This window comes from Tamandua tetradactyla, chromosome 1, assembly GCF_023851605.1.
Source record: "Tamandua tetradactyla isolate mTamTet1 chromosome 1, mTamTet1.pri, whole genome shotgun sequence".
NCBI lineage: Eukaryota > Metazoa > Chordata > Mammalia > Pilosa > Myrmecophagidae > Tamandua > Tamandua tetradactyla.
This window is the reverse complement of record NC_135327.1, coordinates 119,702,229-119,723,624: the sequence shown is the minus strand read 5'-3', so window position 1 is coordinate 119,723,624 and position 21,396 is coordinate 119,702,229. Positions and strand designations below refer to the sequence as shown.

The 21,396-nt window shown below is 39.1% G+C and overlaps 1 protein-coding gene across 4 annotated transcripts in view; it reads right to left on the bottom strand.

Annotated features, from left to right (window-relative positions):
• Window positions 1-17,184: 17,184 nt before the first annotated feature.
• Window positions 17,185-21,396, bottom strand: part of SLC25A13 (solute carrier family 25 member 13) — a 211,344-nt gene continuing 207,132 nt past the window's right edge. For all 4 annotated transcript variants that reach the window (XM_077123268.1, XM_077123288.1, XM_077123296.1 and 1 more), the window contains 3 exons: window positions 18,754-18,912; window positions 18,572-18,662; window positions 17,185-18,294 (listed from right to left, as the gene is read on the bottom strand). In XM_077123268.1, coding sequence (XP_076979383.1) covers window positions 18,108-18,294; window positions 18,572-18,662; window positions 18,754-18,912 — 437 coding nt within the window. In that variant the 3' untranslated portion in view covers window positions 17,185-18,107. The remainder of the gene's footprint in view (window positions 18,295-18,571; window positions 18,663-18,753; window positions 18,913-21,396) is intronic.

Sequence of the window (21,396 nt, the reverse complement as noted above, 5' to 3'; positions counted from 1 at the left end):
TCTGCACCAGTGTGGGCAAATTATTTGCTTTGGGAAAGGCTGACCCCAAATTCTGCTCTGACAAGTGGGTTGGGTTCTGTATGTTTCGCTGTAACGTTAGGGCCATATTAAAATTTGATGATGAATTTATAGGCAACTAGACTCTCTGGACTTAAACCAAGACTCGGAGTTCTGTTTGTCTGAGGGGATTGTGTGGTTTTTTTGTTTTTTTTTAAAGTTTGCCTGTTTCCTTCACCAGACTACCCTTCCCCAAAGACTGTCTGAGACATTAAAGAAAGATAGGTGAACACATACCAGATGTTCTACACATGATACCTTTTTACACGCACCCAGAAATGTTTGTACTATTGGACCAGGAAACAACTTGAATAAAAAAAATGCTTCCAAGTCACTCCCTGCCTATAGAGAATTAAATAGTGGTTGAATCATGAAAAACATTTGAAGTTGGGCTTTGGACCTTTTATGAAGGACATTTCCATTGGTCCTTGAACTGTAAGATCCCTTTTATTTTTAAAATGAAGACATACTTTTCTACAAGTACCCTTGTGTATCTATATATTAAAATTATTTGCACACAAATTAAAATTGTAGATAAAAAATGAACATCTGTGAGATACTAACATGGCAAGAAAAGACATTCCCTTGGGAAAAAACCACCCCAGAGATTCAGTGACTAAAAGGTAGAACTCTCACTTGTTTAGAACTCTGGAAGAAAGCAGAGACTAGAGAAGGATTCGACAAATACTGTATTGAAGAAAGAAAAATATCAGGAAAATCCTGCCCCAGAGGAGGTGGTCCTCTTCCCTTCCCCTCGCTTGGTCCCGGGCAGCTTGGGAGTGCCAGAGGCAAATGACCAGATCCCTCCCACCTCCACCAGTACACAGACTGTAAGCCCACTCAAAGTAGTGAGACACATCCCCTAATGTGGGATAACCTAATACAGAGACCCAAGTCCACAGACTCAGTGCAGAAAACAAGCTGAGGGGTGAATACAAAGGGACGCTTTGGAGGAGCTTCCAAAATGGAGAATTAGGGAGGGAATGGCAGAACCTACATCTCACCCAAAAGCAGTGAGTAGCCAAGCAGAAATCATCCAAATCAACTGTTTGGGAATCGGGGGTTCAGGGGAGATCAGTACTATGCCCAGGGAAATGTGGGATGAAGAGACTTAAGAAATTGTGTTCAGAGACTGTGAATAATTGTTCCCACGGCTCCTGGCACTCATCTCCCACCCTTAAGGGAAACAGTGGGGGGCCGTCCAATCCTTGCATGCGGGGCGGCTGTGGATTGGGATGGCCACAGGAATCCTCCAACCCAGGTACAGAGGGGGACACAACCCTACAGTGAGCCACATTTGGGTCAGTGAAGTAAGAACACGGATCCCCATAATTTTATCCACTTCTATTCAGACGCCACCAGGCACCACTATTTGTTCTGCATCAAGGAGAATCGCAAAAAGCCTTGACAGCCTGCCTTTGGAGGGCTGGAGGGACTAGGAAGACAAAGGGCGCCATCTGCTGAGCAGGCTGGAAACTAAGAGGAATAAAAGGGCTTTTTGGAGTCTTTCCAGATGCTCTCCCAGGGCCCACTGGACCTGGTCTCTGTCCCTGCACAGGTTCTTGACAGAGAAAGACTAACAGTCCAGCTGTCAAAGAAAAGCCCTAACAGAGACCTAATCAACAACGACCAAAAATCCTAGACAAAAGAGAAAAACCAACTTTCAGAATAAACCCATCAAGATAATCAAATCACCAGATAGCAAAAAAAAAATCACAAAACGTACCAAAATGCAGGAAGGGAAGGCCCAGTCAAGAAACAAAAAGTCAGAAGAGAGAGAGAGAGTTTGAAACAACCAATCAAAGATGTTCACACAAATAAATAAACAAATTCCACAAAATGGCTAAAGAGAAAAGATATTAAGACACTGGGTGAGAATAAAGAAAAATCTGAAAGAATATATAGAAAAATAACATGGGAATGAAATTAAAAATACACTAGAGACATAACTGCAGATTTGAAAAAGTAGAAAGTGAGCATCTGAATTTGAATAGACAAAGGAACAGATGGAGAAAAGAATGGAAAAAATTGAGCAGGGTCTCAGGGAAATGACTGATAACATGAAGTGCAAAATCATGCACATCATGGGTGTACCAGAATAAAACAGGGGAAAAGGGGCTTGGAAAAATATTTGAAGAAATAATGGGTGAAAATTTCCCAACCCTTATAAAAGACATGAATGAGTATGCAAATCCAAACTGAATATATCTGAATAGGTCCATTCCAAGACACATACTAATCAGACTGTCGAATGCCAAAGAAAAAAAGAGAATTCTGAAAGCAGCAAGAGAAAAGTATTCACTACATACAAGAAGAAAAGTGATTCACCACATACAAACCAAGTAAGACTGAGTTGATTTCTCATCAGAAGCCATGGAGGTGAGAAGGGAGTGGTATGAAATCTTTAAGATACTAAAAGAAAAAAATTGCCAGCCTAGAATCTTTTATGCAACAAAGGTGTCCTTTAAAAAATGAGGGAGAGTTTAAAATATTCAGAAATTAACAGAATCTGAGTTCGTTAAGAAGAGACCTGCCCTACAAGAAATGCTAAAGGAAGTTTTGCATAAATGAAAAGATGGGAGAGAGAGGCTTGGAAAAGAATATAGAAATGCAGGTCATCACTAAGGTAACTAAAAAGATATATAGAAAGAAAAAATTGACCTAATAAATAAAAGCCAAAGGATAAAGTGGTTGAAGTAAGTACTGCTTTTACAGTAATAGCATTGAAAGTTAATTGACTAAATTCCCCAATCAAAAGACACACATTAGCTGAATGGATACAAAAATATGATTCACCTACATGCTGCTTACAAGTGACTCTAATAGGTTGAAACAAAAAGATGTAAAAACACATTCTATACAAGCAGTAACAAAAAAAAAAGCTGAGATAGCTAATATTAATATCAGGCAAAGTAGACTTTAAATGTAAAAATGTTATAAGAGACAAAGAAGAACATATATTAATAAAAGGGCAATTTACCAAGAAGAAATAATCATAAATATCTATGCACCAAATAAAGGTACCTCAAAGTACATGAGATGAACACTGGCAAAACTGAAGGAAGTAATAAATGTCTCTACAATAATAGTAGAAGATATCATTACACCACTCTCTTCAGTGGATAGATATCTAAACAGAAGATCAATAAAGAAACAACCTAAATAATATAAGTGAACTAGACATAATAGACATATATAGAATATTACACCCCAAAACAGTAGGATATACATTCTTCTCAAGTACTCATGGAACATTCTCCAGGATAGAGTACATGCTAGAGTATAAAACAAGTCTTAATAAATTTTAAAAGACAAAGTATACAAAGTACTTTCCCTGATCATAATGGAATGAAGCTGGAAATCAGTAACAGTCAGAGAATTAGAAAGTCACAAATAAACGGAGGTTAAACAAGCCTGTCTTAAACAATCAGTGGGTCAAAGAAGAAATTGCAAGGGAAATAAGTATCTTGAGACAAATGAAAATGAGTACACAATATATAAGAACTTATGGGACACAGCAAAGGCAGTGCTGAGAAGGACATTTATGGCCCTAAATGCCTACATTAAGAAGGAAGAAAGAGGTAAACTTAAAGACCTAATTGAACACCTGGAGAAACAAGAAAATTTACAGCAAACTAATCCCAAAGCAAGCAGGAGGAAAAAAAAAGATAAGAGCAGAAATCATGAAATTGCAAAAAAACAAAAAAAAAAATAGTCAATAAAACCAAAAGTTGGTTCTTTGAGAAGATCAATAAAATTGACAACCCTTAGCTAGACTGACAGAGACAAAATGCAAGAAGATCCAAATAAATAAAATTACCATGGACTCCATAGAAATAAAAAAGGTCATAAGAGGATTCAATGAATAACCTTATACCAACAAACTAGACAATTTAGATGAAATAGACAAGTTCCTAGAAACACACTAAAAACCTACACTAATTTGAGAAGACACAGAAGATTGCAACAAACCAATCACAAGAAAAGAGATTGATTCAGTCATCAAAAACCTCCCAACAAAGAAAAGCCCAAGAACAGGTGGCTCTACAGGTGAATTTTACCATTTAATCTAAGAAGAATTCATAACAATCCTGCTCAAACTCTTCCAAACAATTGAAGAGGAGGAAACACTACCAAATTCACTCTATGAAGCCAACAACACCCTAATACCAAAGCCTAATACAGATACTACGAGAAAAGAAAATTACAAAAACAATCTCTCTAGTGAATATAGATCCAAAAATCCTCAACAAAATACTTACAAATAAAATCCAATAGCATATTAAAAGAACTATACACCAATGACCAGGTGGGCTTTATTCCAGATATGCAAGAATAGTGCAACACACGAAAAATCAATTAATGTAATATATATATATATATATATTTTGTATGCTGTATGGCAGGGTCACATTTAATTATTTTTCCATGCAAGTATCCCATAATTGCAGCACCATTTGTTGAATTTTTTTTGTTTGTTGTTTCTTTGTTTTTTGGAAAGTGCATGGGCCAGGAATAGAACCTGGGTCTCCTGCAGGGAAGGCAAGAATTCTACCACTAAACTACCCTTACACCCCTGTAATATGCCCTTTTAACACATTGAAAGGGATAAACCACATGATCATATCAATTGATACAGAAAAGGCATTTGACAAAATCCAGCATTCTTATAAAAACACTAAGAAAGGTAGAAATCAAAGGAAACCTCCTCAATATGATAAGGAGCATTTATGAAAAACTCACAGCTAACCATACACAATGGGAAAAGACTGAAAGCTTTCTCTCTCACATCAGGAAGAAGAAAAGGATGCCCACTGTCACCACTGTTATTCAACATTGTGCTAGAAGTTCTAGTTAGAGCAATTAGGCAAGAGAAAGAAATAAAAGACATCCCAATTGGAAAGGAAAAAGTAAAACTTTCATTATTTGCAAATGACATCGTTCTAAATTTAGAAAGTCCCCCCCAAAATCACTATAACCAAGCTATTAGAACTAATAAACAAGTTCAGCAAAGTGGCAGTATACAAGATCAGTATTATTTCTGGACACTAATGATGAGCTATCCAAGGAGGAAGTCAAGAAAAAAATTCCATTTACAATAGCAACTAAAAGAATCAAATATCTAGGAGTAAACTTAACCAAGGATGTAAAGGTCCTACACACAGAAAACTAAAACACATTGTTAAAAGAAATCAAGAAGACCTAAATAAATGGAAGGATGTTCCGTGTTTGTGGAATGGAAAGCTAAATGTCACTTAGATGTCAATTTTACCCAAATTTATCAACAGATTCAATAAAAGATCAATAAAAATCCCAACAGCCTACTTCACAGACATGGAAAAGCTAGTTACCAAATTTATTTGGAATAGTAAGGGGCCTCATATAGCCAGAAAGATTTGGAAAAAGAAAAATGAAGTGGGAAGATTCATGCTTCCTGGGGCTCATATTACAATGGTCAAAACAGCATGGTACTGACATAACGATAGACATATTGATCAATGGAACTGAATGGAGAGTTCAGAAATAGACCCTCAGATCTACAGTAACTGGTTTTTAACAAGGCTCCTAAGTACACTCAAGTGGGACTGAAAAGTCTCTTGAATAAATGGGATAAATGGATAACCATATCCAAAAGAACTAAAGAGGACCCCTACCTCATGCTATGCAAAAATTAAGTCAAAATGGATCAAAGATCTAAATATAAGAGCCAGGACAGTAAAACTCTAAGAAGAAAATGTGTGGAAACATTTTCAAGATCCTGTGGCAGGCAGTGATTTCTTAACCTTATACCAAAAGCACAAGCAACAAAAGGAAAGAACAGATAAATGGGTCCTCCTCAAAAATGAATACTTCTGTGCTTCAAAGGACTTTGTAAAAAGGGTGAAAAGGCAACTGACTCATTTGGAGAAAATATTTGGAAACTATATATCTGATAAGCATTAGATATCCAGAATATATAAAGAAATTCTACAACTCCACAATACAATGACAACAACCCAATTTAAAAAATGGGCAACAACACTGCAAGGAAAATCATTACCTCTCCACTATATGGGACATGACATCCAGGGGTGAAAGTCTCCCTAGCAAGGTGGGACATGACTCCCGGGGATGAGCCTGATCCTAGCAGCATGGGTTCAACAACTCGTTGCTGATCAAAAAGGAGAAAAGAAATGTATCAAAATAAGTTATCAGTGGCTAATGAAGTCCAGAATAGCTTCTTGACTCTCCTACAGGCTACTCTTAATGCAAGCTTCAGTGAGATACTGCTAAGTACCACGGTTTTCTAACCCCCAACCAACACCATTCTTGTCAACCCTAAAGAACAGCCAAGGCTCTATCTGAGATTCTACAAAAGTTTTACACACTAAGATTACTTTCCAGAAACCTGCAACCTCCAGATTGGTTCCTAGACCAGATAAGTCTTGAAACCCAGAAGAGCCAGCCTTTCCAAGAACATCAACTAGTTCCATCCCCTATCCAAAATTGTCGACACTCCTTTCCAACTTGAAAAAGTTAGAAAAAACCCAAATACCCCTAAAGATTAGGAGAAGGATCAAAAGAGAAGGATGAGCTATAACAGAGAAGATAGAATATAACAAATGAGTATGACTGCTGAATCATTATATTGATATTTCTTTTCGTCTACAGTGTCTTGAGATAACCAGAAGAAAAAACCTGAAATTGGGAACTGTAGCCCATACCAAACTCTGAAATCTGTTCTATAACTACTTGTTACAATGTACATCAAAATTTATTGTGTATGTGTATATATATTTCACAAGAAAAAATGTAAAAAAAAGGACAAAAAACACGAATAGACATTTTTCCAAAGATGAAATGCAAATCAAAACCACAATGAGATATCATTTCTCACCCACTAGAATAGCTACTATTAAACAACAGGAAACTACAAGTGTTAGAAAGGATGTGAAGAAATTGCTCCTGGGAATGTAAAATGGTATAGCCGCTATGGAAGATAGTTTGGCAGTTCCTCAGAAAGCTAAGTCCAGAGCTGCCATGTGATCTGGCAATCCCATTATTCAGTATATCCCAGAAGAACTGAAAGCAGGGACACAGAGATGTTTGCACACCAATGTGCATAATGGCATTATTCACAATTGCCAAAAGATGGAACCAACCCAAGTGTCCATCAACTGATGAATGGATAGACAACATGTGGTATAGATATAAAATGGAAAATTGTTCAGCAGTAAGGAGTGAAGTCCTGAAACACATGACAACACTGATGAACCTTGAGGACATTGGGTTGAGTGGGAATAAGTCAGACACAAAAGGACAAATATTGTATGACGTCACTAATATGAAGTAATTATAATTATAAACTTTTTAGATGACTCTAAGATATAGATTACCGGGAGATAGAATGAGGTGCAGATGCTTAGTATGTGCAGAATTTTTAACAAGGTTCAATTTAAATGTTTGGTGATGATAGCACATTATGGTGAGTGTGAAAGTGGCTGAAAGGGGAAGTTTAGAGTCACGTATGTCACTAGGAGGTAACCTACAGGTTAAAACACAGGACTGTATAACAGCAACTCTCATGATGGATGATGACTGTGATTGACAGTAGAGATATGAAAAAGTTCTATCATGAACTAGAACAAATGTACAAAGTATTACAAGGACTGAATAATAGGGTGGTAAATGGGAAGAAAATGTACCTTCTGCAAATTAGGTATAGTTAACAGTAACTGTGTGCTGTTCTGTAGTTTATCACCAGTTACAAATGTACTATACCAATGCTAGGCATCAACTTGGGGGGCGGGATAAGGGGTTTGGGACTTTTTTTTTTATTCTTTGGAGTAATGAAAATATTCTATAATTGATTGTGATGATGAATACACAACTCTGTGATGATACTTTGAGCCACTGATTGTGTGCTTTGGATGGATTGTATGGTATGTGAATATATCTCAACCATATAGGATTTTAAAACAAGAGCATCAGACATGGCATTGTTTGAGGGAGACCCAATGAAAAATACTGAAGAAAAACACACAATAGTTTCTCAAGCATACACTAAATGAGCAGAGGGTGAATCAATAACCCTTGAGCTGCTTTAACAGACTAGGCTCTGAAGATTCAATAAGTTAAGATGATGAAAAATGCAAAGGCCAGGCTTACTTGCAATAAGCTTACAAAGTTTTACCACAGCTTCAATGCTATATCCTGGGACATATCCCACTATGGTAGCTTATCTCTAGAACAAGTCCTTGATTCTTGCGTAGTCCTCTCTCAGGTTGAATCTAAGCTGAACTTGTATAACACAGAAAATGGAAGAAGTGACAATACGTGGTCTTTGAGACAAGAATCTAAGAAGCTGAACAGCTGCCTTCTAGGTCTCAAGGCGCGCTCCCTCTGGTACCTCTGAATCACCCTGTAATAAATCCACCTACTCTGAGGCCTCTGGGACCTGCAGAAGCTTTTTAATGTGAACAGGAGAAGGATGATGTCTCCTTTACAATTCCTAATGTTGGTAATTTGTTTTTTCTTTTAAATAGTCTTGCCGAGGTGGGAGGTTTAGGGTTAGGGTTAGCGTTAGTATAGTCAACCTTGATGAAGTTTTGTTTGTGCTTCAGAAGAATGTGTATTCTGCCTTTTGGTGGTGAGTTCTATAGGAATTAATTAGGTCAATAATTTGATAATGTTGTTCAAATCTTCTCTATACTTACTAATTTTCCGCCTACTTGTGTCAAATACTGAGAGAAGAATACTGAAATCTGCAAGTATAATTGTGAATTTCAATTATTCTTTCAGTTTTTTCAGCTTTTGTTTCATGTATTTGAAGCTCTATCTATGGGTCCACACACCTAAGAATTTAATGTCTCTGATGAAAGATCCCTTTATCACTAAGAAATATCCTCTTTACTCTTAGTATTAACAGTGCTGGCTCTGTAGTCTACAGTGGCTGATATCAGTATATCCAACTCCAGCTTTATTTCAATTTCTGATTTCATAGTGTGGGAGACTGAATCATGTCCCTACAACACCGTGCTCAAGTCCTAATCCCCAGTTCTATGGGTGTGAACTCCTTTATAGTCAGGAACGTTGAAGGTGTTAACGCAAAACTGAATCAGGGTGGCCTTAATTCAATATGATTGGAGACCTATGAGCGGAGGAAACTGGATACAATAGATGCTACAGGAGGAGATGGAATGCTTTAGTTTCTTATGCTGCTTAAAGCAAAATACCATGAAATGGTTTGGCTTAAACAATGGGAATTTTTTTGCTTACAGTTTCGAGGCTGAGAAAACGTCCAAATCAAGGCATCATAAAGGAGATGTTTTCTTCCCAAAGACCAGCTCCTGATCTTTGGCCCTCCCTTGTTCCTGGTTCCTCTGTCACACGGCAAAACACATGGCAGCATCAGCTGGTCTCTCCACTTACTTTTAGGTTTCATTGATTTCAGCTTCTTGCTTCTGTGGCGTGTGCTCTCTCTCCCTCCCTCCCTCCCTCCCCCTCCCTCCCTCCCTCCCTCCCCCTCCCTCCCTCCCTCCCTCCCCCTCCCTCCCTCCCTCCCCCCCTCCCTCCCTCCCCCCCCCCTCTCTCTCGTTCTGCATGCATCATGATTATAAAAGACCCCAATAATAGGATTTACTCCCATCCTGATTGAGGTGGATCACACATCTTTACTGAAATAGCTTCATTGAAAATTCTTACTTACAATGGGTTTATACCCACAGGAATGGATTAGATTTAAGAATGTGCTTTTCTGGGGAATATATACAGCTTCACACCACCTCACTACACCCTCTGGACCTCCAAAAGACATGTTCCTTCTACATAAAAAATGCATTCATCCCGTCACAATAGCCAAAAAGCCTTTTAGTCTAGGCTGGCAGTGGTTCTGTTCATTCAGAATTCACAAAAAATTTATCAGTTCTGCACATAGTACACAGGGGTCATTTTTAAAACATATTTTAACAGAATATAGATTTCTTGGTTAACAGTATTTTTACAATACCTTAAAGATACCACGCCATTGTTTTATCCCTCATATGGTTTCCAGTTAGTAAATCTTTTAACACCATCATCTTCCTCAGTGGGTCATGTGTCCTTTTTCCTCTGGCTGCTTTTATAATTTTCTGTTTCACTGAAATCATTATGATGTACTTTGGTGTGGTTTCTTTAGGTTTCTTTTGTTTGGGGTGCAGTGAGCTTTATGGATTTGTGGGCTTATAGTTTCCCTTAAATTTGGAGTTTTTTTTTTTTGTCTCCCTTAAATATTTTTTCCTTCTTTTTTTCTAGGATTTCCATTACATATGTGTCACATTGCTCAATATTGTCTCACAGGTCACTGATGCTTTGTTCATTTTATAGATTTTATTTCCTTTCTGCTTCCTTTTGAGAGTATCCTTTGCAATATCTTCAAGTTCATGATCTTCACTGTTGCAGTGTCAAATTTTTCCATTTCGTGTATTTTTCACTTCAGGTATTATGATGGTCAGGTACATATGTCAACTTGGCCAGGTGACGGTGCCTAGTTGTTTGGTCAAGCAAGCACTGGCCCTTCTATTGCTGTGAGGACATTTCATGGAATTAAATCGTGAGGACATTAGTTGAATCCATGTCCGATTACATCTGCAGTTGGCTAAGGGGAGTGCTTTCTGAATGAGTGACACAACCTAATCACCAAAGGCTTTTAAGGAGAAATCAGAAAAGAAAATCTCTGTTTCAGCCAGCCAGCCTTCCTGGGAAGTTCACTGAGGACCTTCATTGGAGCTGCCAGTTTGCAGCCTGCCCTATAGATTTCAGACTCTTATGTCCCACAGTTGCATGAGACACTTTTATAAATCTTTTATTTACAGATATCTCCTGTTGATTCTATTTCTCTAGAGAACCCTAATACAGGTACTGTAATATCCATTGGGTCTTTTGTATCTTCCCTTTCTCTCCACATCATGTGTTTCCCCTACCTTCTTGACTATATGGGTTATTTATAATAGCTGTTCCAATGGTCTTACTGCCTGTTCCATCATCTGTCATTTCTGGGACTGTTACTATTGAGTGATTTTTCATCATATTGTTTATATTTTCCTTTTACTTTCATGACTGGTAATTTTTGTATTGGATTCGGGACATTGTGAATTTTACATTTTAGTTGGGGATTTTATCGTATTCCTTTAAATAGTGTTGAATTGTGTTCTAATATTCAGTTATACCACTTGGGACCAGTTTAATTATTGTAAGTCCTCCTTTAAAGCTTTGATAGCTTATAGCCAGAGCAGTCTTTATTGTAGGACAAGCTTAGCTCCATTCATAATACCACACTTTTTTAAGAATTCTACCAAAGTTATACCTATTCTGAGGACTCTCCACTCTGGCTGGGGAGAACACAAACTATTCCTTATGAGCTCCAGAATTTTTCTTCTTCCTCCTTTTCATGGTTCTTTTCTAAGAAAAAAGACTCTTTGGAAACAGTTCTCGTACAAATGCTTAAATCAGTACTCAGCTCTTCAAAGCTATCTCTTAAAGCATCTCCCTTCTGTTTGGCACTTTGTCTTATAAATTTTAACTCTCTTGGTCTCCTTGATCTCTGATTTCCATCCCTTCAATTTGGGGAGACTTCTGTCTTTGTTTGGGTTCCCTTTTCCTGTACTGTGACTGGAAACTGCCTCCAGGCAGTAAGCTGTCACCGGAATGAGTGAGTGGCACAAGAAGGAAGGGAGGGAGAAATCAACTTTATAAATAGTGGTCACAGGGTGGAAGTTTCAGGTTAAGTGCGAACTGTTTCTTCAGTTAGGGGGAATGAGGTACATACACTGCAAAATGAGGTGGGCAAAGGTGAGACTGACAGTATAAAGAAAGCTCTATTTTCCATAATAATAAGTTCAATAAACATTATCAGTCATTTCACTTGTATCATGAAAAGAAAAAAAACTCCTTTTTCTTCATCCCAAATTTTTATTTTTCTGATTTTACTCTCATAGAGTGTAAGCCTTTTACAGCACTGGAGCTATCCCTAATGAAGAGATTATCATAAAAAGCAGCCTCTGACACATGGTGGTTTATTGTCAAGGGACATAAATTCTCAAATTGAAAAAGCCTACCTCTAGACTTAGAATTTATGTAGGCAAAGTCTTGAATTTATGCTTCAAAACAAAAATTCCCACTCTGAATACAGCATTCTTTTGAGAAAGGAATGAGGATATGACATTTTAGTGTGTGTGGTTTTTTTTTCCTTTTGCTCAGGAAGAAAATGCTGTACATTTTTTGGTGTGGGTCAGTCAGTAATCTGCTTCCATTTATCTAAGAATGGGGAAGGGCTGCAAAATGCAGTGGTATACTATTCTCTCTTTTAACTTTTGGGGTAGCAGAAAACTTGTTGGGAATATAGTAAGACTTTTCTACCATTAGTGGTGACAGGTATTTCATGTCCAACAGTAATTCCAGCAAATCCTGCTATTCTGTAAACTGTCTCCATTCCCTCCAGACGTACTTTGAGGCCAAGTACCCATTGATACTTACTTTTAATTTGGTTTCCCATTACTTCCAACTTTCATTGAAGACTGGCATTTTCTATCTATAGTAGGCATTTTTAAGATGATCCAGTTCAGTTTCTATCCTATCAAGTTGCATTGTAACAGTTTGTAAATTTACCTCCACTTTTTACACATTACCTTTCAATTTTAAATCCGTATGGGGCAAATGCTTCACGTTTACCTTAATCCTCTCTTTACTTACTTTAGTAGGCTGTAAAATAGTTTGAGAGGAACTTCAAAAGGTTTTTCAGGATTCACCTGATCCTAAGGCTCTGGGGTTCTTTGAGATAGCAAATGCACTTACTATGGTAAGCCATCGGAGACCGCCCTTCCCTTCTACTCCACATTAAGTAACGATACAGCTGATACTGAGAACTGGGGATTATTAGAAATCCTGGACAAAGACTATCATAAGAACTTTCTGTACCGAGTTTTGTTAAACACACACACACACACACACACACACACACACACACACACACACACACACACACACACACACACACACACACACACACACACACACACACACACACACACACACACACACACACACACACCAGCCTAGCAGGGAAAGAACAGGGCTTGGGCTCCTGTCAGTTCTGGGTTTTAAATCCTAGCTCCCTGACTTGCTTGGTTTCCTCATTTATAACACAGGGAAATGTAAAACCTATCTTAAGGGTTGTAGGGAAGATAAAATGAGAACATGTCTAGCATCTAACAGCCCATATTTATCGACCCTTTTCAAAAGAGCTGCATGGTAGAGGCAGAATTACTTGCCCCTTTCTCATTTGAAAGCAACTCAATAACGGAACAGAGCAAGAGCTGGGATAAGTGGCTAAGGATGGTGAGAAGGGGTGAGGAGAGATAATGAAGAGTGTTTTAACCACCTTTTTTTTTCATTAAGCTGTATTTCCCTTTTCTTACCTTGTAGGACAGACTACATAGCATGCTTGCATGAGTCCTTTCTGAGAGCTTGAGCCCGTTTGTAAATTAACTTAAGAACCGCTTGTCTGCAGTCAAGCACCCTCTGCAGGGGCAGGAGCCACGGCTGGGGCAGTGGAAGCAGCGCTGGGCACTGGAGCCGTGGTGGCCGCGCTGAGGGTGGCTGTGCCTCAGACAACTACAATTAGGGTGTCTTCTTAACTTTCCTCCTGAAGTTATCCGAGGGACTGTGGTTTTGCCTGAAGCAAAACCCCCTTAACAGTGGGAATCTAAAAATAAACAACATTATTTTATTAGGTTATCCCCACAGATGAAAGCAGCATATTTCATTTGGACTCTTTTTGGAGTCAATTAATGCATTAGCTAAAAGAGAAACCCTCCTGAAAGAGAGTTCTCATTGTCCTGAGCAGCTTCTAAAGGAAAACTTAATTCTGTGCTTCTAAGGACACGTGAAATCAGTGAGTGAGGTGAACAGAGAGGAGTTGTAAGCAATATAGCCACTGATAAGAAAAACTGTTTTGATGAAACATCGCAATCCTAATGTAACATCGATATCAAAGGAGATGATGTGTTTTTGAAGATTTATTTTTAACAATAACAAGGGGATGTAAATATCTTATAGTTTCTATGCCAGTTCCTGGCTCAAAGTTACCAACCAATTAAAACCATTGTTAAATAGCTGTGCTTGCTCTAATAAAATTTTTTCAACTTCTAAAGTAAGTGACCAAGTAAAACTGTGATTCTTTTCAATTATGGTTTTAACTCTAACCACATTAAAAAAAAAAAAAAAAAAAAGGCCTGTAATGTAGGAAAATAATGGAGGTTACTCATTCAACAAGAAAACACTTTTCTCAAAAACTCATCCATCCTTTCTTCCATTCTCCCACCCACCCACCTGTTCATCCATCCATCTATCCTCTGTCCATCCTTGAGAATAACAGCCAAAAAGCCTTCTAACTTCCAGTCACTGTGGAACTAGAATTAAACACTGTCTCCATCCTCGAGGTACCCAGTCTAGATTTTTAACTGAAGAATGCCACCGTTTTAAAAGAGTGAGGTGACACTTTTAGATACCTCAGGCTTTAAAATAAAACAGTGACCTCCCTGTGATCATCATAATATTGAAAGAAGAATTCTCTGGTCAGGGTTAGGCTATTCCCAGAAAGGTAAAATAAAAGGCACACCCCTTTTCAGACCACGTCATTTGTGGAAAATATTTCACTGCTCTGACCCAGGAAATCTGTCTTTACAAAGACTTTGGAAAAATCCACATCCGGAAAGCATTTGATTACCATGAATTTAAAATGGGATTGTGCTCAGTGGTAAGGATACAAATCCATGCCCACAAGCATGGCCTCTGTGATACAAGCACAAGAAAACACTGAGGGAGAGGTGATCTACAAGGGTGATAAATGGGACCAGAGGACAAAATTTGTCACATTCTGTTATTGACAATTTCCCTCTTTCCACCTGAAGTATCCCAATGTGACTTGTTTAATACCTAGTCAGAGTAGGTTACAAACATTTTCAAGCACAATCCATTCCCCTTTTTATTCTCTGCTGAGTTATGTGCTGTTAAACATTCCCAGGAGACCGTCAAAATGTAAGCATCCTGAGGTTTACACAGGCCACACCATTAAATAACATATAAGCACAAAATTTCAAACATTGTTTTCCAGCAATGGTAAATATTTTGGCTAAAAACTGAAGCTTGAAATGCAGAAAGCATTTAAATGATTCCTTTGTGTGCCAGAAGTCTTATTTTCCCCTGTGCAAAGCAGGCTGCTGGGATTAAGGCGACCCCGGGGAACTGAGCAAACGGCTGTGGGTTATGAGGTGTAGCACACTCGGCGACGGCATGCCACCCAGCCTCAAGAAACCCAGCCACGACTGGAACCCAAGAATCAGTGTGTTCCCTTGTGGTCAGCTTCATATTTTTTCCCCTCCTTGAAAAAAGAAAACTGCTACTAAAGTGATGCATCCCCCTCTCGCCCCTGGACCAAGGGCCGCACTGAAAGACTCCAGGGCTGGGAGAGCAGGGGAGGCTGGTGCCCTTGGCGGACAGGCCAGCATGCGGTGGGTTAAATGTCTTTCAGCTCTGCAGTGCTAAGGAGGAGAACCGACTGAATGCAGAAACAGCCACCAGACCACTGCAACGTACTGTGCTGTCACTTCAGGAAGAAGGAAAACCCAGAACAAATTTTCCGTGGTTTTCACCACAGGGTGATTGCAGTCCTATTCAAGGATGTCACTGGCATGTCACCCGCTGAGCAGAACTCAGATGGAAATTAGCTTCCTCCAAAGTGTCTCAAGTCACAGCCTCCTCCTCTCCCTCCAGAGAATAAGCCAAGGTTTTTAAAGAAACACAGACGTGCAACCCTCTGTCTGATTGGCTTCCTGTTGCTTTCTTATGAACTAAAGAGAATTGCCTTCAGGTCGGGGTTAAGTCTAAGTGACGCCAAGATGCTCCCATCACATACAACAGTTCTCATGGGAGCAGCCAGTGATCTGGGTCACTGTTTTTTTGTTGTTGTCTTTTTTTTTTTTTTACCATGAACAGTTGACTTTCTATGATATTTCAAGCTAAAGTGAAGAAAAGGAATGCAAAGGTTTAGACTCCATGACTTTTCTCCACATTCAAAAAACAAATACCAGTTTTCATGCCCAACTTCCACTGAAACTTCACCTTACATTAATTCTTTTTTTTTTTCAGCGGGGGGGGGGGGGGGTGCATGGTCCAGGAATGGAACCCAGGTCTCTCTCTGAACCACTGAGCACCCTCACATAAATTCTTACGACAGGAAACAGCTGAAGTGCTAGGGATGACAAATAACAAAAACTTTGATAATACCAAATTCTGAGATGTATTTAAAGCTTTGTGGCTCTCCCTTTGAGACAATTCAGAGAACTGCATTTCAGAGGTTTCTGCCACTTACCACACTGGATGGGTAGAGGTGGAAGGGGAACGGTTTCCACTTTGGTTTCTCCAGACATGGAAGGAGGCATGTGTTTATATGCTGTTTCTGCTGAAGAGAAACCATCTGTTCCCTTAGGGACTTGTGGATGGTGTTGACACTTTCCAATTTTGAACTGCAACTTTCAGTCTCATCCTGACCTACAGCAGCAGGGAGCCTGAGTAAGGGCTATCTCCAAAGAAGGGAAACCTGGAGACTCAGAACATTCATAGTAACTACTGATTTATTCATTGTGAGCCTCTCCTGCACCATAATTGTATTCTAAGACTAGCCCCAAATTCAGCTTCTCTCCCCAAATATTTATAGTACAATATTTAAGTAAACACCAAATATGAAGGGATGTAATTTTGGTATGAGCAAGAGTCAGAAAACATTGGAAATTACAACTGATTTCATACCAGTTAACACGCCCAAATTCCACTGAAACTTTACATTAATTCTCATAAGACACTGCTGAAAGTGTTGGGGATGGCTAAGACAAAAGTGCCAGTGTACTAGTTTCTTTGCTTACCCAGGGTTAAATATAGTTTCTCTTACTCACTCTGAACTACGGTATAATGAAAATAAGAGTACATGTTACCTTCATGAAGGTCTACAACAGGCTAATATGAAGAAACCCCTCTCAAAATGAAACCTGTATAATCCAATAATGACGACTGCAGTTGTTCAGCAAGTGGCAAGCACAAGGGCACACGATGGAGTGGCATTAAACAGTGTTTATTTCCACCTTCACAAACATGTGAGTCTGAACATTATGCAGGGCACCACGAATTAAATAACAATCTACATTGGAATACATTTGTCTTAGACATGATTTAAGATAAGGTAGGCTTTAAAAGCAAATGGTGCCACTTCCAAAGGATAGGTAGGGATTTGGGTGCCATCCAGAGGTGTGGGTACTTTCTACAGTATTGACTGAAGCAGGCAGGAGGGCAGTAATCTGTGATTAGTGTATCCAGGAACAGTGCAACATCTGAGTTTCTTTGTCCACATAATAAAACCCCAAAAGTACTTGCCTAAAGTGCAAAGACTTTCCCTTGGTAGTCCCGGTCCCAGTAATAACAGAATATGATTTCTAAACATCTCCAATGTGGTTTTCATTACCAAAAAAAAAAACATGTTTCACATAAAAGCTTCATAATATAATCCAGAGGCAGCACGTTTAAAATGTGCAGCCAGGCTGGCTATTTCTGATAATTTTTTCATTTCTTCAGTGTTTTTAACTTTTATAAATATGCACCCAGTTTACTACCAGTTGAAGTACACAAAACGCTTTGCTCTGAGCACCAAGAGTTGCCTTTCAGAAGCCTCTCTGGGACTGCAATCCCTGGCCACGGGGAAAAGCCCTGATTTCTATCCATATTGGCTCCAACTCCCACATCATTTTAGTGTTGACCAAACCTAGCAAATGTTTGTGGGCTCAGGCCCAAATAATAACTATCAATAATTTCATAAGGATCTAGTTAAGAAAACACAAAAAATATATGATTTCACCTTATAAAAGGCTTCAGTTTGAATTTAAACATGACACAGAAGTGACAAGAATGAAACGTTGCCTCAGTCTGAGCTGGGACAACCTTCACTGCACTAACAACAAAGCTACAGGACACCCGAGCCTGTCCTCCTACGGAGCTCCACTGAGAACTTTTGAGGTGGGTGCCGCTGACTTGAACAGAGGGAGGTAGAGTCCAAATTTGTTCTCAATCCCGGCAAATGTTGCGACAGCCACTCTGTAGCCCCCGATGTGGTCAGGGCTGGGAGCGGGCAGCACGAGCCTCGACGTAGGGGCTGGCTCTGACCCCATTGGTTTTCTAAAAGAAAACAGAGTGAGAGTCCGAGTTTCATTTTTGCTTTATTCATTTTTATCTTGTTAAACACAGTTTTCAGAAACTGTTATGAAATGTAAACTAAAGGCCTTGAACATCTCTAGTCACACGCATGTTCCTCTTTGACTAGAGCTTCCTTAACATGACTCCACTATTTTCATAAATATCTTGTATTGCTTCATAGGGACTGGACCGATGTATCTTTCTCAATGGCAAGTAAATATTAGAAGCAGCTGAAATTCAGAGTTAAAGTGATACTCACACTCCCCCAAAATCAATGTAGAACAATCGCTGTAGCAATTCGTAAGTCAGCAAAGTTACACCAAACTGGGGTGAAGAGCGGAATACACGAGCTTTGAAAAGAAGGGGAAATAACAAACATAATTAGATTAAAAAAAATTATCTGATACCAAATGCTTTGTTAAGAACAAATTATTTCCATACCACCAGCTCCTTTCCAAAAAGCTTTTGGACCTTCTTCCCGGAATATCTTTTTAAAGCAGTCTATAACTCCGCTGTAAGTGGTTTGGCCAGCTCGGGCAGCCACCTGTAATCTCGTCTTGATAACATCAGCAGGGGTCACTAAAGATGCCGCAGGCATACCTGCAGGAAAGACACAATACCATCTCAGTATGGTCACACTGTCACTATATAAAAATAACTGTGCTCTCAACTGCTGGTCATGGAAAGAAAGTTAAGAATCAAATGAAATAAAATGTCGATTTTCCAGCCCCATGTGGGAAGTGTGGCCATGAGCATCTTGCCTGCAGTGACAGATGCTTCAACACACTCACAAATACCTCTCCGGTCCCAAATCCCTAAACCTTCCCATGCTTAGTTTTAAGGAATTGGAGTTATTTATCAATACCATTACTTTATGCAGCTAAGAATAAAAGAGAAATGTGGTTTTATGTATTTAATTGCTTTCCTGTTGAAATCAGAAACTTACTTGCAAAATTATTAGGTCCGACTTTTCAGAGGTGAAGCTTGTTATTCGTTTCCCCTTCATGCCTTCCTGCGGCTGCTGGCAGTCACAGGAGATGCCTTCTCTCACACATTCAATTACCTCTGCTTCCTACTTCTCCAGTTCCACCCGAAAAAGACTTTATTGATAGCCAAACACATGCTGTGTGAGTGCGTGTGTGTGTGCATGTGTGCAGGGGAGGTCTTGAGAGTGGGAGAGAGAGTCTCCCACTGATAACACTTTAGGATTCCTCTTTCCTAAGACTGATCTCTTCAGCAAAATAGTTGACAGAAAGCTTAACATTTATGTTGGCCGATAACCAGTGAAATAGAAACAATGACAACAAAAACCACCCAAAATTACCAATGGGAAATTTTTCTACAGTCGTTCTATCCAAAACGGGGCAGCCCATGTTTAGATTTTTTAAAAGTGAGACTGTACTCAGAAGACACTGTCTCTTATGGTTTTATTACTTTTCCATGATGAACCTATTCCAAACCAAATTGGTCAAATGCAGATGCATAAATCTCTTTTGCTTTTTTTAAGGCTTAATAATTCTGTAAGAATTTCTGTCCAAACCAATATGGTCTGGCTCACAACTACATCTCATCCTAACAGACAGCTTTAAAGTCACAAAGTGGGTGTGTATGCATGCGTGCATGTGTAAATTGCATACTATACACTTAAATTTATACTACTAAAGTAGTATCTTTTTTTTCCACCTTTATCTAGCTCCTCAAGGTCATGTGACAATTTTTATAAAATTCATCACAATTTTGCTCGCAAAAAGCTCACTTTGTATCCAACACTGCAATGGATAACTCATATTGGATTTGCTATTAGCTTGGAGGAATTATTTTAACTCTGAGCCAGGAATTTATCCTCCATCATAATGGAAGGAAACAAGAAAAATGCTTAGAAACCCACTGTGTTCACACCACTGATTTTGTTTTACTTCCTGGTTTAGAAAGAGTTTAATAGACAGTCTGCTTTAGATGTGTAATAAAATCCTCCTTACAACAGTGGGCAGGCATGTCAGAGTGTGACTGTGAAAGAAATACAAGCAATAAAATGGCTATAAGTTTCCTTCAGTCAGGGTAGTTTCCATAAACACTTCCTTGTAATGAAAAAAGAGAGGGAAGACAAAAATTTCGGGAGATGGTGGGAGAGTATGAAAACACTAATTAGTTGAGTGGGAATAAAAACACCAAAAGAAATGTGTAAGATAGTGGTAAATTGTCCAGCAAAACTGATCGAGGCTGTTGGGGCTCCTGGAAATAGTACGACCTGAGCACAACCCTCCTCATCTCCGCCCCAGCAGCGCGCCCCGCTGAGCTGACATCTGCTTGGGCCTTGAAGAAACTGTGGATATGCCAGTGGACAGGGGATTTCTGGTGTGGGGGTTACAAAATTAAGTTGGAGAAGAGCGTCCGGCTGCCTCAGAGCAAGGATACTAGAAAGAGTTACGCTATCGAGATCTGTTGCTTTTTTCAGGGGAAGTAGGGCTGGGTAAGATTCCAAGTGAGTTTGCCTGGCCGGGGCAAAACAGATCAAGTGATCTGCATTTCCTGTTTCTAAAGAAGGAGAGCAAGAGGAGACCAGGGGATGGGGAGGCTTCTTGTAGGTTCCTAGAGAGGGGATGGCAGCCTGCTGGGTTCTTCACAGCTGAGAGACAAAGGTACAGACAGACCCCGTGTTGTTATCCATCACCTTTGTGGCCACCTTTGGATGCTCCCCAGCCAGTACAACTATTGCAACCCTTCAAGGAAACCCAATACATGGAGAGCAGAAGATCATTTACAACAACAACAACAAAAAACACAACCGGCAATACAGACTTGGTGCAAGATTCATCCTCAGTTTTCATAAATGCCATTACTATTCATAAAGAATAGTTTATTAGATACAAAGTTAACATTTATTTTTATTTTGGATCAAGGTTAGGGGTTTTTCAACCCCCTTTTGCATCCTTATCTATATTATCTGGTATGTCAGCTTCTAAGAGAAATGTGATGCAGTTTCTCATTAGCAAGTATCATGTTCTCATCACACTTTTAACAGTTTTAGCTTTCATAGGACAGCTTTATATTGTCAATACATACAGGTTGATGACAGTATCTTCT